This window comes from Perna viridis, chromosome 6 (genome assembly GCF_037379345.1).
Source record: "Perna viridis isolate PV_CMFRI_1.1 ecotype Kerala chromosome 6, ASM3737934v1, whole genome shotgun sequence".
NCBI classification, from domain to species: domain Eukaryota; kingdom Metazoa; phylum Mollusca; class Bivalvia; order Mytilida; family Mytilidae; genus Perna; species Perna viridis.
The window spans coordinates 509,383-526,043 of record NC_142450.1 but is presented as its reverse complement, the minus strand read 5'-3'; the positions used below and the strand labels follow the sequence as shown (position 1 = coordinate 526,043).

The window sequence follows — 16,661 nt, the reverse complement described above, 5'->3', positions numbered from 1 at the left end:
TGGTTCTCAACCCTGCATGGGAAGAATTGGGATTGGTTTTACATACCATGGGGAAATACTTTTTTTGTAGACTGGAGCTGACATGTCACCTAACTGCTAGTAGTACTTAGTTCATTAGTACACTTATATTTAGGTGTTTAATTGTGTAAAAAATTTTTCCACATTTTAAAGGGGGAGGGATGTGATCACACTTTAACCCTGCCACATTTTTTTGCCCTTGTTTCTAGTCATAAATTTCTGGCCTCTGTATGTCTTGTTTCATTTTCACCTTTAGTTTATTCTTATGTTACTTGAGTATATAGGGGCAACTCTTTCGCTGTACCTGTGTATAATAATGTTTTGGAGCCATTGCAGCATATCCTGTGGTATAAAGGTTTCCTTGTTCATTGAAGACCAATAAATGGCCTTGGCCTGACATTTTCATCCAATGGGGTTGTTGTCTCTTTAACATATACACCATACCTATTCTTGTTATATTGATGGAAAAAGACAATGATTTTTCAACTGAAAAAAGACTTCTAGAGAAATATATTTAAGCTGAGAGTAATAAAAGAATGTACTGAAATACATGTCTGGACCTGCAACTCCATTATTTGGATATTGATATTTCAGTATGGGGGTCAGAACAATGTACTAAACAATAAGATGATTTAGCAGCACTTCATATGTTTTTCGTCATGCAAGATGAGAGTGGATGGAGCTTGCAACTTTTTCAATAAAACAGAGCAGACATGTTTTTTTAGACTGGATTCTGATTGGAAATTAACCTGTCCATTACTGTTCTGTTCCAAAAGTAACAAGCTCTGCCTATTTACATCTAAAACAGGAGATGCACGAAAGGAATATGTAATGAAGATTCTGTGAAAGTTTCATTAAATTTCATTCTAGATTAGTAATGGATATGAGATGGGTACCTTGGTAACGGACACCTTTATCACTGTATATGCCCAGTAATTGCCCACTTAAAGTTGGGGTATAAATAAATGACTCACCTGAACAAAACTGTTTACTGTTCCCTGAGGATTTCTAGATAAATGTTCTACATTTCCCAGGGGTTCTATCTTCGTCATATTAACATTGGTTGTATGGGGACCATATTCTTCACTATAAACTGGTTGCATGGAAACATATTTTGTTGTACGTGGACCATGTTCTTCTTTATGTTTATTTTGATTTTCTGTTGCTAGTTCTTCTGGAATAGTGGGTACACAAGGTGACTGAAAAAAATAACGAGGATGTTAAATAAACAGCAAACCAGATTTTCCTGCACGATTCTGTTCAGTACAGTTAAAATACAGACAATGTGGGAAGTCCCATTTTTTTCATTAAAAGGTCTTTTACTCAAAAACATTAATCAATACAGCACATCCGTTAATCTTTAGAACATTTCATGTGGGAAATTCTCCCCATTTGACACTATCTAATGTGGGATATTTTATGTAAAAGCAAATCTTTTATATAAAAATTTAAGTACATGTATATATTTATCATTTTCAGAAAATGTATCAATTTTAACCAAAAACCTTCCACAAATCTTAATTTATATGACGGCGATTCTAAATTTTTCATTGATTTTGTGAAAGTCTCGCCCCTCCTTACATGGAAACGTTAACAGGTATCCAATTATATTCATAGAAAAAAGATACCTGAATTTGAACAGATTTGGTCAAACACAATTTAACATGTTAAAGTCACAATGAGTACAAGATAAGCCAGCCAACGACAGGACAGTTATCAAGCTATAACTCAAGAAAATCTAGATTAAAATAGGTATAATATAAACAAGCAACATATTTTTTGTTTACAAGAATACATTTATAGCTGATGGTATGTAAAACAAGAAATCTGTGAGCAATGGCTCACTAGCAAAACCACCACTTTCAATCATAATATATGGAAAATAAACCGTCTTTGGTAAGCAGGAAGTTGTCAAATTTTTCAGAAAAATGGATTCCAACATATGGCACACCTACAGTAAGAATGTGTGAACATTTCTAGCTGTTGCTGAGAAAAGGGCGACAAAAAGTTCAACTTTCAAAAATGTAAAGTATTAAATAAACAAAGTCCTTGATAACAAGATGTTGTTGTATTCTTTCAAAAATGAATCTCACCATATTGCATACCAACTGGTAAAACATTTAAAATTTCAAGCCACTGTGATGAGTAGTTTCTGCGAAAACTTTTGACTGAAAAGGGTACGGACAAACTTATGGTAAAACTGTATACCGTTAACTAAAGTTGAAAAGTATAATCAAATACTTTGGATTATCTTACTAATTTAACGGGAAAGGCCTAAGGTAAGGGACATTACTCTTTAAAAATCATTGATGTGTTTGTGGTAACAATTTTCATACATCGAATGTAAGAATTTAGGTAAGTTAAACTTATTTCATTCTGTTTCAAATGAATGCTTGAAAAGCTGTGATGATATTGAATATTATACAAACATATTACTGATTTCAAGATTTATGTCCCTAAACCTTGGTCTATTCAATTAGTAAGATTTTACAAGATATTTGAATATCAATATTTAAGGTATTACATGTAAACCAAGTGTATTAGGGGACAAAAAGAAATGTCATCGCAATACCATTATACTAAAATTCTACTAAATTCAGTAGAGAACTTATTTTCAGATATATATGTGTTATTATTGAATATGGAGGCTTCACATAGAAAGACAAGTAGAAATAATGATTCTGGATGACCTTTTCTACCAGTGAATCAGATATCAACTTTCATGATATTGAAAGTATTATTTAAAAAGAAAAACCGGAGAATTCTGGAAAGGTCATCAAAACAGAAACTAGAATGGAGTTTAGTTAGATCATATTATGAAGTGACTAAATGGGTCAATTGCTGTAAACATACTAATTTTTGTTGTTGCTAATTTTCATGGATTATGTCCAGTGAACATATCTGCTGGGATCAGTTTTTGTGGTTTCAAAAAATGACAAGCGTTATATAGTGTTAAAAATCATTTTGGGGGGTGCGGTACTGTTTTTCTTGAGTTTTCTGTCTACTGCGAAATTAGCGAAATGTAGTACACACAAAATTAGTATGTTTACAAAAGTATATTGCTTCATTACCAACCAAATTAATGTCAGTTTCTTTTTCTTGAGAATGACAAAAAGCTGTGGATCCTCCATCAGAAATATCTGCAAAATACAGAGAGAAAAGCATAAGATATATTGGAAGCAGAAATATTATAAGCAAGCTGACATATGAACAGGCAATATACAATGTATCATAACATGTTTTGCCTACAAAGAAAAGCATACAAATAGGGAACAACCACTAGTACACTAGAAACTACTTTGTATAGTCACATGATAATGGTGTAACTATTAAGTGTACAAATGACTAGTGGTTCACTAGAAACTATTTAATGGTACACTCGACACTTTTTTGTATAGTCACATGATAATAGTGTGACTATTAAGTGTAAAAATAACTCCTAGTACTTTAGACACTATTTAGGATGCAGTAAAGTGTGAATGCTTGTCAAGTTACAATGAAAAAATGCTAAAATTTATTTCTTATCATCAAAAATGTGACAAAAATTTACAAGAATTCATACTATTAGATTATAAGCATTTTCACAATACTGCAAAATATAGAAGCATATTATTATCCTCACAATTATAAAGGCAAAAAGTTTTACACCTCCTATATTACTCTCCTAGTTACCATCAGTTAGAACATTCCCTCCTAGTTACCATCAATTAGAATCTTCTCTCCTGGTTATCATCAGCCTGCATCTACTTTCCAAGTTATCATCAATTCGAACATTTCCTCCTGGTTGTCATCAGTTAGAAAGTTTCCTCTGGTTATCATCAGTTAGAACCTACTTTACTGGTTATCATCAGTTAGAACTTTCCCTCCTGGTTGTCATCAGTTAGAACGTTCCCTCCTAGTTATCATCAGTTAGAACTTTCTCTCCTGGTTATCATCAGCCTGAATCTACTCTCCTAGTTATCATCTGTTAGAACTTTCCCTCCTGGTTGTCATAAACCTGAATCTACTCTCCTATTTATCATCTGTTAGAACATTTTATTCTGGTTGTCATCAGTTAGAACATTTCTTCCTGGATATCATCAGTTAGAACATTCCCTCCTGGTTGTCATCAGTTAGAATGTTACTTCCTGGTTATCATCAGTTAGAACATTCCCTACTGGTTGTCATCAGTTAGGACATTCCCTCCTGGTTGTCGTCAGTTAGAACATTCCTCCCTGGTTATCATCAGTTAGAACTTTCCCTCCTGGTTATCATCAGCATGAATCTACTCTCCTAATTACCATCATTTAGAACATTCCCTCCTGGTTGTCATCAGCTTGAACCTACCCAACTTCTTGTCATCACCTTGAACCTTCCCTCCTGGTTATCATAAGCCTGAATCTACTCTCCTAGTTATCATCAGTCAGAACGTTCTCTCCTGGTCATCATCAGTTAGAACTTTCCCTCTTGGTTATCATCAGCCTGAATCTACTCTCCTAGTTACCATCAATTAGAATCTTCCCTCCGGGTTATCATCACCTTGAATCTTCCCTCCTAGTTGTCATCAGCTAGAACCTACCTAAACTTTTTATCATTACCTTGAACCTTCCCTCCTGGTTGTCATCAGCTTGAACCTTCCCTCCTGGTAATCATCAGCTTGAACCTTCCCTCCTGCTTATCATCAGCCTGAACGTGCCCTCCTGGTTATCATCAGTTTGAACTCATATTCCTAGTTAACATCACTATGAACTTACCCTCCTGGTTAACATCACTGTTTACTTACCCTCCTGGTTAACATCACTGTGAATTCGCCCTCCTGGTTATCATCACTATGAACTTACCCTCCTGGTTAACATCACTGTAAACTTTACCCTCCTGGTTAACATCATTATGAACTCACCTTCCTGGTTAACATCACTATGAACCTACACTCCTGGTTAACATCACTATGAACTTACCCTCCAGGTTAACATCCTGGTTATCAGTTGTACAAAAAGACACATGTTCCTCTACCTCCATACACAGAGGGCAGTCTTCATCATTTTTGGAGGTTGTTGGTTCAACTTCATTTCTTTTATAATCTTCACTACAAGTCATCAAATTTATATAATGTGAATGTATATATTTATATTCAAGATTTAAATATTTGAGTTGTCAAAGTATGATAAAAGAGGATAAATTAGGCCAAGTTAAAACAATATCTTTGGTTATTTCATCTCCTTTCTAAGCTGACTGACCCCAATTTTATCTACATAATCAATAATTTCATAATTCCCTCGTATTTTTTTTTACTTTGAATATTGTAAATAACATTCTCATCACATTTTCTAGCTAATAAAAACATTATAATGACAAGTCTCATTAAGCACTCTTCACATGAACAAATGTGCATGAATAATATCAGGCACCAACCATTATATTAGCCAAGAGGCCTTGGATCTTTTCGAAAATAATTAATGTGTCAAAATTTTGGAATTTTTTTTTACTAATCAATTGAAAAAAAATAAAAATAATGACTCCATATTTCTACCATAACTTGACTAGGCAGATTTTCAAATAAAAATATTGATCTCGGTTGCAGCTGAAATAAAATGAAAATTTTGTGCTTGCTGGAAAAAAATCAAAGGCCCACTTGTGGATAAAAATGGTCAGTGTTTTACCTTTTGACAATAATCATGACAGGTTTTTTCCCTGTTTCCATCTCCCCTGACACCATCCCTTCATCATTTATACTGCTACCATGAGAACCAACAGCCTCTTCATACCCATAGGTGGAGGGTTCAGTTTTAATTTCACTTAAAACTGTAGACAATCCAATGTCTGTACCGTTCCTAGCTGAAGTTTCATTAAAACAAGATACAGATCTTATATCTACTGGGGCAATTCCTAATGAAGAGCAATTTGAGTCAGTACCATTCTCTGTTGTTCTATTTCTAGAACTAATACAAGACGAGTGGTTTACATCTACTGGGATAATCCCTGATGAAGAGAGATTTGAGTCAGTACCATTCTCTGTTTTTCTATTGGTACAAGATGGCTGTTCTATCATGTCTACAGGTACAAACGTTGGTGAGTTGGTAGGTTTAAAAGGTATTGTTGGTAATTTCACTTTTAACAAATTCCCCTTAATTGGAATAAATAGGCCATTTGGTTCATTTCCTGTGCCATGTTCAATGAATAATGGGTGACATGTATTTCCTAAATTTTCAACAATTTTCACTGTTTCTTTTTTCTCCTTTTCAACTTTTGCATTTTTCCCATGAGACATACATGTGCCTATACTAGTGTCTACTGAAACACGTTTTCTCCCTAAGGGTACAGTTTTATCCTCTAGTGAAGTCCAACAGGACTTGGGATCATAAGTATTCAAAACTGGTCCTGAGGAGAGGATGCATATACCACTAATATCAGAATGTGATGTTTTGCAAGCTATCTGTCGGTATTGAGCCATAATGTCACAAATCTGGGCATTTTTTATAACACTGCCCCTGGTACTCTCTTCTGGCACAACATTCTAAAAAAATACCAAATCAACATTAATAACAGGTAACTTCAAGTACATATACATGTACATAATCTGAGGCTTCCCTGTATTGCACCTTAACTTAAACCTACATTGTACAGTAGACTATATATCAGCATGATTCTACATATGACAGTTCACGATCCTCAGAATGGCACCTGAGGTTAGCAGACTTGGATTCGGAAGTGAAGGGTCTATAAATAGCATGGGAAATCCCAGGGTTTTCACAAGATAGAGGTATACTTAGAAATCATCATGGAGATTAAGATTAACATCAGAAGAAGAAAAATGCTGTTATAAAATGTGCAGAAAAACACAATTTAAATTTTCTAAATAAAATGAGAACTCTTTTTTACAGCATTATGATGAACAGGGAGCAATTTCTGCTTGGGACAATGTTTGTGTACATGTATGTATTGAATTGGTGGTGTGTAACCTAAAGCTAAATGTACATGACTATTATAAATTTTTTTACAATCTAAGTTCAGAAAAGCAAATACATGTATGAAAAGAAAAGTAAAATTATAAAATCTATTGAAAATTAAAATTAATAGTAATCTTTTGTAAAAAGAATGAGCATGAGTGCGCACCATCACACTTCAGTGGTTTCCTTTTGTTTCAATCCATTCTTTTTCAAATTACAAGAGGGAACACAACAGGCCTGGATCCACCTTTGATCTCTAAATCAGACTTGAAATTACCCATACAAATCAATGTCACTCAAATAATTTTTGATACATGTAGTTAAATGCTCAGCTTCTAAATACATGTATCATATGTATTAAGACAGTTAACAGAAGAAAATGTATTTTGTCATACATACTTGTCTAATCAACTATATATATGTATCACTCTGCTGGCTCTGGCTGAAAAAAAATAGTCTGGTTTCCTGCTACCAGCAAGAAAGAATATGGTAGGCAGGTAGGGATTTACAAAAATGTATTTCAGTTTTCAAAAACATTTTGCATTGAGTTAATGGGGAAATAATCTAGATTTTAATGGTGCTTGATCCAAAATGACCATAAAATGTTTAGGGTGCATGTACATGTAGTACAATTAAAAAGAGTAAGTAGAGTAACTGGAAACTAAAATATTATTTTTTAGGTCTTATAGGCTCTGCTACATTATATCATATGTATACAAGATGTGAAAATATCGCACTGCATAAGGACTACTCCTTACCTACAAAAATATACATTTACATGATGTACATTTGTATCTGCAGAGCTGTTTATTGTGTACTGTTCTAATTTGCATAATGAGTGGGGCATAGGTGTAAAATCTTTGTAATAGCAAATATTCCCTTACCACAGGAGGTAATAAATGTACATGTACTGTTATAATTAACCAAGGTGGGTGTCCAAAAGATTTATCTGCTGGTCAAAAGTCATCCACAGGATAAGTATAGTACAATCTATACAAGTCATCCACTGGATAAGTGTAGTACAATCTACCTAAGATATCCAATGGATATTAGCCTAGTACAATTCATACAGGTTATCCACTACATACATGTAAGTCTAGTACAATCCATACAAGTCATACAGTGGATAGGCCTAGTACAATCTATACAAGTTATCCGGTGGATAGGCCTAGTACAATCTATACATGTACAAGTTATCCAGTGGATAGGCACAGTACAATCTATACATGTACAATCTATAGAAGTTATTCAGTGGATAGGCCTAGTACAATCTATAGAAGTTATCCAGTGGATAGGCCTAGTACAATCTATACATGTACAAGTTATCCAGTGGATAGACCTAGTACAATCTATACATGTACAAGTTATCCAGTGGATAGGCCTAGTATAATCTATACAAGTTATCCAGAGAATAGGCCTAGTACAATCTATACAAGTTATCCAGTGGATAGGCATAGTATAATCTATACATGTACAAGTTATCCAGTGGATAGGCATAGTACAATCTATACAAGTTATCCAGTGGATAGGCCTAGTACAATCTATACAAGTTATGCAGTGGATAGGCATAGTACAATCTATACAAGTTATCCACTGGATAAGCCTAGTACAATCTGTACAAGTTATCCGCTGAATAAAGTTTTTTAACAACTGAGCCCTACAGGTATAATCTGTACAAAATGTTTAAGTCAGAAATAAATCTACATTGTACTACTAACAAGACACAAATATTAAGTTACCATGCTATATGATTCTTTACTTTTGGATGGTATGCATATATGACCTTCCAGAACAGCCTTTCTGTTCCATATTACTTCTGATCGTAAACTATCAATTTCATGTTCAATTTTAACAATTTTTTCAATGACTCTGTAACACTTTTTACAAAGTCCATTGTTTAATGAAGGATCGGATATCTGAAATTCCGGTAATGCTTTCGTGATCATGCCAAGTTTTTCTTTTGTGTGTTTATTTACTTTTACTTTCTGTTCATATAGCTTTGTTACATTTGTTGTACCATTACTTCCTATTGAAATTAACACAAAGGAAATACCACAAAGTTCACAAAAATCGTTATGAAGACCATATTCTTCCTCTGGGGTAAAATGTGCAATTTTCTTTTCAGCAACTGTTCTTGAGCTCCTCAATGTCATCCTTAACTGTTCTGCATTCTCATTTAGTTTGATAATTCTTTCAATTGATCTAAAACACTGCCTACATATTCCATTTTTCGATGATTCAGTCTGAACAAAATCAGGCAATACCTTCAAAATTAAGTCTAGCCTCTCTTTATTAAATTTGAATTTGTAAGTATACAGAGTTTCAAGATTTGATGATCCATCCGCCTTTGTTGCAATTCTAACAAAAGAAAAGCCACACACCTCACATAAGTTATTATTAAAATCATGATACTGTGTGTGTAAAGAATCTATCTTTTTCATTTTAATCAATGTTTTAAAATCTTTACATGGTTTTTCAGTGATTGAGGTATTGGAAGAAAACAATGAAGAATTCTGGAGGTCTTTCTTTTCAGCTGTTGGTGTTTCAATCACTTTGGATTTAACTTCATGTAGATCCCTGCTACAATGTGTTTCATTTATTTCCTTTCTAACTGGCTCATTACTTGAGGGTGCCTTATGCATTTCCATTTTAACTTCATTTAAATCACTATTTTAAATTATCAGTGTACATGTTCTTATTTCAGATCTATAGATGAATTTATTACTAGTCTTTCTGGTTAATGTAAATGTCTCCCTCAACAAATTAACAACCTTATTCTCACTATATCTTTTTATCAATTGTCTTGAAACAATCTTTAAAAAACCATTATTAAGAGATGGGTCTGTCTGTACAAATCCAGGAAAAGCTTTTACAACTGCATAATGTATCTGTTTTGTAAACTGCAGTTTCTTCTCATGAAAATTTGTTTTGAATGCAGTCCCTATAAATTGTACAAATGAAAATCCACTGAACTCACAAATGTCTTCTCAAATACTATATTCCTTCTGAAGTTCTGTGCAATACAATTTCTAGTTCCTAAAGTTGCACTTTTCAAATCATTTAATTTTTCCTTTCGTTTCACAATGTTTCCAATGGCTTTGAACACCTGTCACATACCCCATAGCTAGTTTGCCAAAGGATCTAATAGAACAAACCAAGGTAAACCCTTTACTATTATACTACGTCTTTCTTTATGTAATTCAAAGTTTACTCCACATAATTCGCAAATATCAAACCCTTGTGTAGAATTAGCCATTTGGCGTTTCTTCAAAATTCGTTCACTCTCTTCGTATTTAACTATTATGTACCCTGTTGAATTGGGGAAGTCAGCTTTTACCTAAAGTAAATCAAGTCGGTCCATGGTGAGTCTCGTCCCACGACCATTATAACAATCTTTTCCCGCGTTTGGATTGTATCATGTTGTCGACATGCAAATAATAAATTTCTCTAAATATATTTAAAAGCTACTGCACTGGAAAAGAATTTGCCAACGTGACTTGCAAAACCGAAAACATCATACATCGTCTCCCGTGGCGGAAACGACCAAAACTTTACTTCGTAAATTTGACAGATCTAACCAGATGTTGGGAATTTCCAGACCCCTGATATATACATGGGCATAAATGATAAAACATAACTAAAATTAAGGATGTTCACAGTAACTTCTCAAATTTTCTCTTGCAACAATAACACTTCGGTGGCGGATCCAGTGGGCTGCAGGGGGTCGGCACCATCCTCTTTTTTTTTGGGGGGGGGGGAATTTATTTTCATGTGTGAATTTAACCAAAAAAATGTTAAAAAATGTCTAAGCAGCCACCTTTTTCTGAAGAACCCCGGCCTCCTTTTCAGAGTGACCAGATCATCGGGGGAGGGGGGGTAACTTTTGTTAAAAGTTGGTACAGTGTGCAGTCTGGAGCTGAAAAAAAAAATCATTTTTTTTTTGTCTACCAAAAATATATACTTTTTCATACATGCATATTCTACTACTGTGTACCAGGGACTAATATATTACATTCCCATGTGTACCTAACATCTTTTTGAATGTCGAACATCATTCATATTTTAAAAAATTATTATCATATAACGTACAGTGTTGGTGTCATATTTGGTAACGTCGAACTCGGCAAAATTTCGACGTCTTTTTTGTATTGCGACGGTACATCGTTCTATAATTGTAACGTGTAAAAAGAAGTGTGCTTATTTAATCCTGATAAGGTAAATGATTTAAAGGAAATTTTATCCTATGAGAAAAATGTTAGGAATTATGAAAACATATTTCGTGATGCGCTAAAAAAAGTAAAAAATCCTCACTAAAACAGAAAGCCAACAAACCTACATGCAAAAAAGTCAATACTCCCCCCGGAATTCAAATTGTGGAAGCGTATAAAGTGAATTTATTTCTTTCCTATTTGGTTTTATATCTCTAATGTAGATGTACATTGTATATTGAAATTTTCGAATACATGTACTCGTTTCGGAATTCTAAGGTCTGTTGCTAAAAATAAAACATTGATAAACATTTCGAGAAAACAAAACCTTGGAAGAGCTCTCTCTGTGATAAAATTTGAGAGCGAAATCTCCCGTTTTTTAAAATTATACAACGAAAAAAACTTGCGGTTGTATAATGTTATGGAGCAGTCGTCGTGGTCGGCGGCGATGTCGTCGTCCGCGTCGTCGTCGTCTGGGGACACTTCTTTTCCTTGCGATAACTTTAGTTGTGGTTGACGAATTGTTTTGAAATATTGATATGATTTTACCAACAACTAAGAAGATTCCTATTTAATTTGGACTTTGTTGTCCTTGACGCTTTAGAAAAAGGGGCCAAAAGGGTAAAAATACGTGTTTGATTAAAATGTAGATTGTTTTTTTTTTCTTTTCGATTTTAATTATTCTATTTTAAATGTGTTCTTTATTTAATTCGGGTAAACAAATGTACAGCAGAGTGTGTTTTTTGGACTGTTTTCAAGTTATAGGCGGTCAAAGTTGGGCAACATTTTCATATTTCTTTTTCCTATTTTCCTTTCAACATTTCTTTCATTATTTTATCAGATTCGCTAAAATCGCTTTTTTATTTAATTCATTACATCCACAGTCGTATTAATTCAATCTAGTATCGTAACTTTTCAATACCTTTTATTGTTTTTAAAATTGACGTTAAAAGAGTTTTACGTCGCAAAACAGAACGTTACTTTGGAAACGTCAAAAATGCGCTTTGAGACATTTTTGTTAGACACGGTTTTACGTTATATATATAACCCATTTGTTAAGCCAAAGAAAAACTGAAATGATAAAACCATAGAGGAGGATGAATACATTTTTAAGTATATGAAGAAATTGACTCAACACCATCTGCCTTTTTTGAACAATTATTCGAATTTCGCATGGTGTACGCGTGAATAATAAAATATACAAATTTTAGATGTGACATTCTGGTTAGACACAGACAAATTGCTGCGCTAAGATACATGTTCAACCAAGTACCATTATTTTTATAATATACTATCTGCAGCATATATACATGTAAAACTCAAAATTTCATAGTTATTAGTTCACCCAAAGCTAAAGAAAAAAGCTTTTGATAAAGACCGGGTAGCACGCAACGTGTAGAAAACGTCGGGGAAAGGGCAACGTGACATCATAACATACGTGCGTATTTATCTAGTATTAGACAATAAAACTCCTTATTTTTTTTAGAATAAACATGATATTCTGAATATTTATACAGTCCTTTAAGCGTGAATATACTTGGTAAAAATACTATTCGTTGTTATATTTTACAACGGTAAGCAAGAAAGTAGCCAAGGGCCAACGTCGAAAAAAATAAGATTTGTGACATAATTGAAATACGGACAAAAAGGCTTTTAACAAAAAAGACTGATTGAATGTTTTATATATATTTTCATTGGAGTTATGTAATTAAATTGTCAATATGGTTAATAAAAGTCCCGATTAAAAAAACCTGTTCGCAAAACTTAAAAAAAATGTCTAACATTTTGTCTTTAAATCGATTTCTTTCCATTTTTACAATGTCCACATCAAAGGGGAGATATTTGTGATATTGTAATACGCTTTGATCTTATCATTACGTCATGAAAATATGAGATCGTCTGCAGCACAAACTGCAGCTTCCCAAGTCAGGGTTTTGAGTCCACTCTCGCTCCCTCAAACCCCTGACATCACTCATTCATATTTAGCGGGTATCGTCCAGCGCCATCTAGTGAGTTACTTAAACTTAACCCGGATCCAAAATCCAATCAAATCACTCGTAATAGAAACTCTTCGATATAACTTACAATGTGGCTACACATAACGTCTTTTTTTCCAGTAAAGACTCTACACAGAATCTACAGTTATCATTTTTGCTCATATTGCATCATTTGTGACATCATACAACTTTACCTCGAATTATTGTTTACCTTTTCACAGACATTTTGTGTTAAATCGATTTCATTGGTGCTTCTCACCCGGAGAGGCAACCAATCGGAATTGGCTGGACGATACCCGCTAGATATGAATAAGTGATGTCAGGGGTTTGAGGGAGCGATAGTGAACTCAAAACCCTGACTTGGGAGGATGCACAAACTGCTCTTCCCAAAAAAGTTTGTTTTATCAAAATACGCCAAGAAACAACTTAGATATATTGGTGAAATGAAACGCAAGCATTTCTTAATGTTACCCGTCCACATATGAAAACGGACGTTCTTGTGATCGAATAGTGCTTTCCCTCCGCAATTAATGGCATCTTTCAAAGATTTGTGATTATAATCCTAAAACAACAACCATTTTCGAACATTTTAATATCTATATTGCCTTTGATAACTCCACATTCTAATAGCAATATTCAAGTTTTCGTAACCAGCCCCGGTTCAGTGGAATGTGACACCAACAATGTACGCAACGTCTATACATAAATTCATAAAATCAAAGATTATATACATATATATCATTCATACAAAACCACATTAAAAATATATATAACAGCAAGGAGAGTTCTTCGTGTCATCACTTACATATGATTTGGTTTTGGTTGGCAAAAGATCCATTGAGTGGCATGGGGCATCATAGACCTGTTATTAAATTATAAGTCTCTGGGGGCATCAGTTTTAAATCATCATAATTTTTTCATTTATTAAGATAACTGAAAAATTCTTTTGGTTCCCTTAACTGTAAATAAAACTTTTTATCCATGGACTTTGTAATAAATATTCAGTAATTATAGACTATTTAACCATAAAAATTTTAATAGTAATTATATATGCAAAATAAAGGTCAATACAAATTTATTTATCAAGTAAGAGTTATATAAATTGTTGTATCTAAATGGAACATTTTACAGGACCGAAATTGGATATGAAATAACGACGTTATAAAATTTGGAACACTGGGATTCTAATCATGATACAAATGTATTTTCAACTGTTTAATTATTTGTTTAATTGTCTACCAATTTGACACTTAATGGTATGCAAATTAGTGAGTAGGACATCTCTAATGCGATTGGCGAACTCTCCAGTAAATTCTGTCATGCAGATATTAAAGTCAAAATTTATTGTTTGTTCATATATATCACTGGGGAATATCCTCCCGAGTGGAATTTACGAGTGCTATATCCATTCGGCTCGAGGGGGAAATAGTTCCCAGTGTTCATGCAATAACTCTTATTATATGACAATGTAATATGATTCAGTCTTGTTTAAAAATAACTTTTGTCATGATGGATATATACGCCTGCAAAAGTATACCAAGTAAAAGTAGAACAAAAGCATGTCCCCCGCTACATTTGGGGAACAAAATTAACTGTGTAGACTTATTGATGCATTCAAAAACTTACAAATTAAGAGATGCAGAAATGCAAACATTGAAAAAATATACTTGAAAGTTCTGAGTTAAAAAGAGATGATGCATTAGAAGACAGTGCAATTATTATAGAAAATAATTAAAACCTATGAGTTGAATGCAGTTCTGAAACATTTAAAGAGAGCAATAATAATACATTAGAACCTACGCCAATATATAATCAAAGACGTATATCGGTCTTTTGTAGTCTATAGCAAAAGCAGGAAGTTACAAGAAATTTGTTTACAGAGAAACAAAATGAAATGCAGGTATAAACACCCGCAGAGGAAGAACCCTGCATGACAGACGGGGCAAATATATAGACACATAATTCAAGCTTGATACATGCAGCTCTGATTTTTGAATTAGTGTGAAGATATCGCTCAATATTTTCCAACATGGAAGCCATCATGTGGGAAATTTATCCCTCAGAGTAGTAAAGCGGGTCCTCACTCCCAATGAATTACCATAATTGATTACTTAATCGATTATCATAATTAATTACCATAATTGATTATCTAAATTAATTAATTAGCTACTTTAATTTAAATACCATAATTAACAATCATATGTAATAACCTATTAATCTTCCTTAATATTATATACTCCCTGTATCCTATACACTAAGTAAAAAACTACGTGTGGTTTAGTTATGATGAATGGGTAAAAAATACATGTACGAAATATGTAAATAAACGCCTACATACATAGTACAAAGGATTAGACAATTATATGGGGTCCTCGAAAGAATTAATTCAGAATTATAGGGTCCTCGGAAGAATTTATGCAGACTTTTAGTGTCCAACACTGAACGGACACCACCAACTTCAAAATAATTATGGGGTTTAATTCCAAGTTATAGGTTCCGTATTACGTTAGATTTAATTTAGAAAAAAACTGAGACCCAATTTATTACCATAACTGGCCTTCAAAAGTACAATCACAAGTATCAGGATCCATATATGAATAAACACCAACAACGTCAAAATAATATTACGGGGTCCTCGAATATACTAGTACAACTATCGGGATCCATATATGAAAGACTCCAAAAGAGTCAAAATAAGTTATAGCGTTCAAATCAAACATTAGCATCCATATTACGTCAAATTTAAATCGTAATAGACTCCGCCCATAACAGTATTTAAATTGATCAGACAATTATAGGGTCCTCGAAAGAATTAATGCAGATTTATAGGGCACTCGAAAGAATTAATGTAGACTTATAGGGTGTTCATATTACGTCAGATTTAATTCATAATAGACTCCGCCCATAACAGTATTTAAATCGAGAAAAAAATATCAAATATACAGAAAATACTTGAACAAATCAGTAAAAAAAAACATGTGTTTAAAATATTGACTCGTTTGTGGACAAAAAAGATCACCATGAATTGGACACAGATTCTGTCATATTTGTCGATAGAAATTGCACATACGTTAACAGGTTGGAGATAGGAAACTGTCTCGGTGAACTCACCAACGAAGTACCTTCGGACGTCCACATCGAGGAATACGTGAGTGGGGGTCCCAAGAACTACGCCTATAGGACGTCCGACAAGAAAGAGGTCTGCAAGGTACGCGGGTTTACTTTAAACTTTACCAACAGTCAACTCATCAATTTCAAAACCGTGAAAGAACTGGTGTTTGGTCAAATCGACATGGATACAATTACCGTGGTTAACCCAAAGAAAATTTGCAGAGACTCAAGGAAGCATAAACTATTCAATAGACAGGAAAAGAAACATTATAAAATGATATTCACGAAGAGAAGGCTCTTACCGGACTTGACAACTCTACCATACGGTTTTTAATAACGCCAATAAAATTGTTTGTATCTTGCATTGTTTTTCATTCATTATCAGCCCAAAACAAGTTTAT

At 33.6% G+C, this 16,661-nt stretch overlaps 1 protein-coding gene across 5 annotated transcripts in view; it reads right to left on the bottom strand.

Annotated features, from left to right (window-relative positions):
• The window catches only part of LOC148613136 (uncharacterized), a 35,103-nt gene that overhangs the window by 3,750 nt on the left and 14,692 nt on the right, over positions 1-16,661 (bottom strand). For 3 of the 5 annotated variants that reach the window (XM_088586313.1, XM_088586314.1, XM_088586316.1), the window contains exons 1-5: positions 8,684-10,272; positions 5,658-6,511; positions 4,956-5,083; positions 3,094-3,158; positions 993-1,217 (exon numbers count right to left, since the gene is read on the bottom strand). In XM_088586313.1, coding sequence (XP_088442439.1) covers positions 993-1,217; positions 3,094-3,158; positions 4,956-5,083; positions 5,658-6,511; positions 8,684-9,592 — 2,181 coding nt within the window. In that variant the 5' untranslated portion in view covers positions 9,593-10,272. Of the gene's footprint in view, positions 1-992; positions 1,218-3,093; positions 3,159-4,955; positions 5,084-5,657; positions 6,512-8,683; positions 10,284-16,661 lie in introns of those variants that run through there. The other 2 variants (XM_088586312.1, XM_088586317.1) reach the window with 2 other exon arrangements.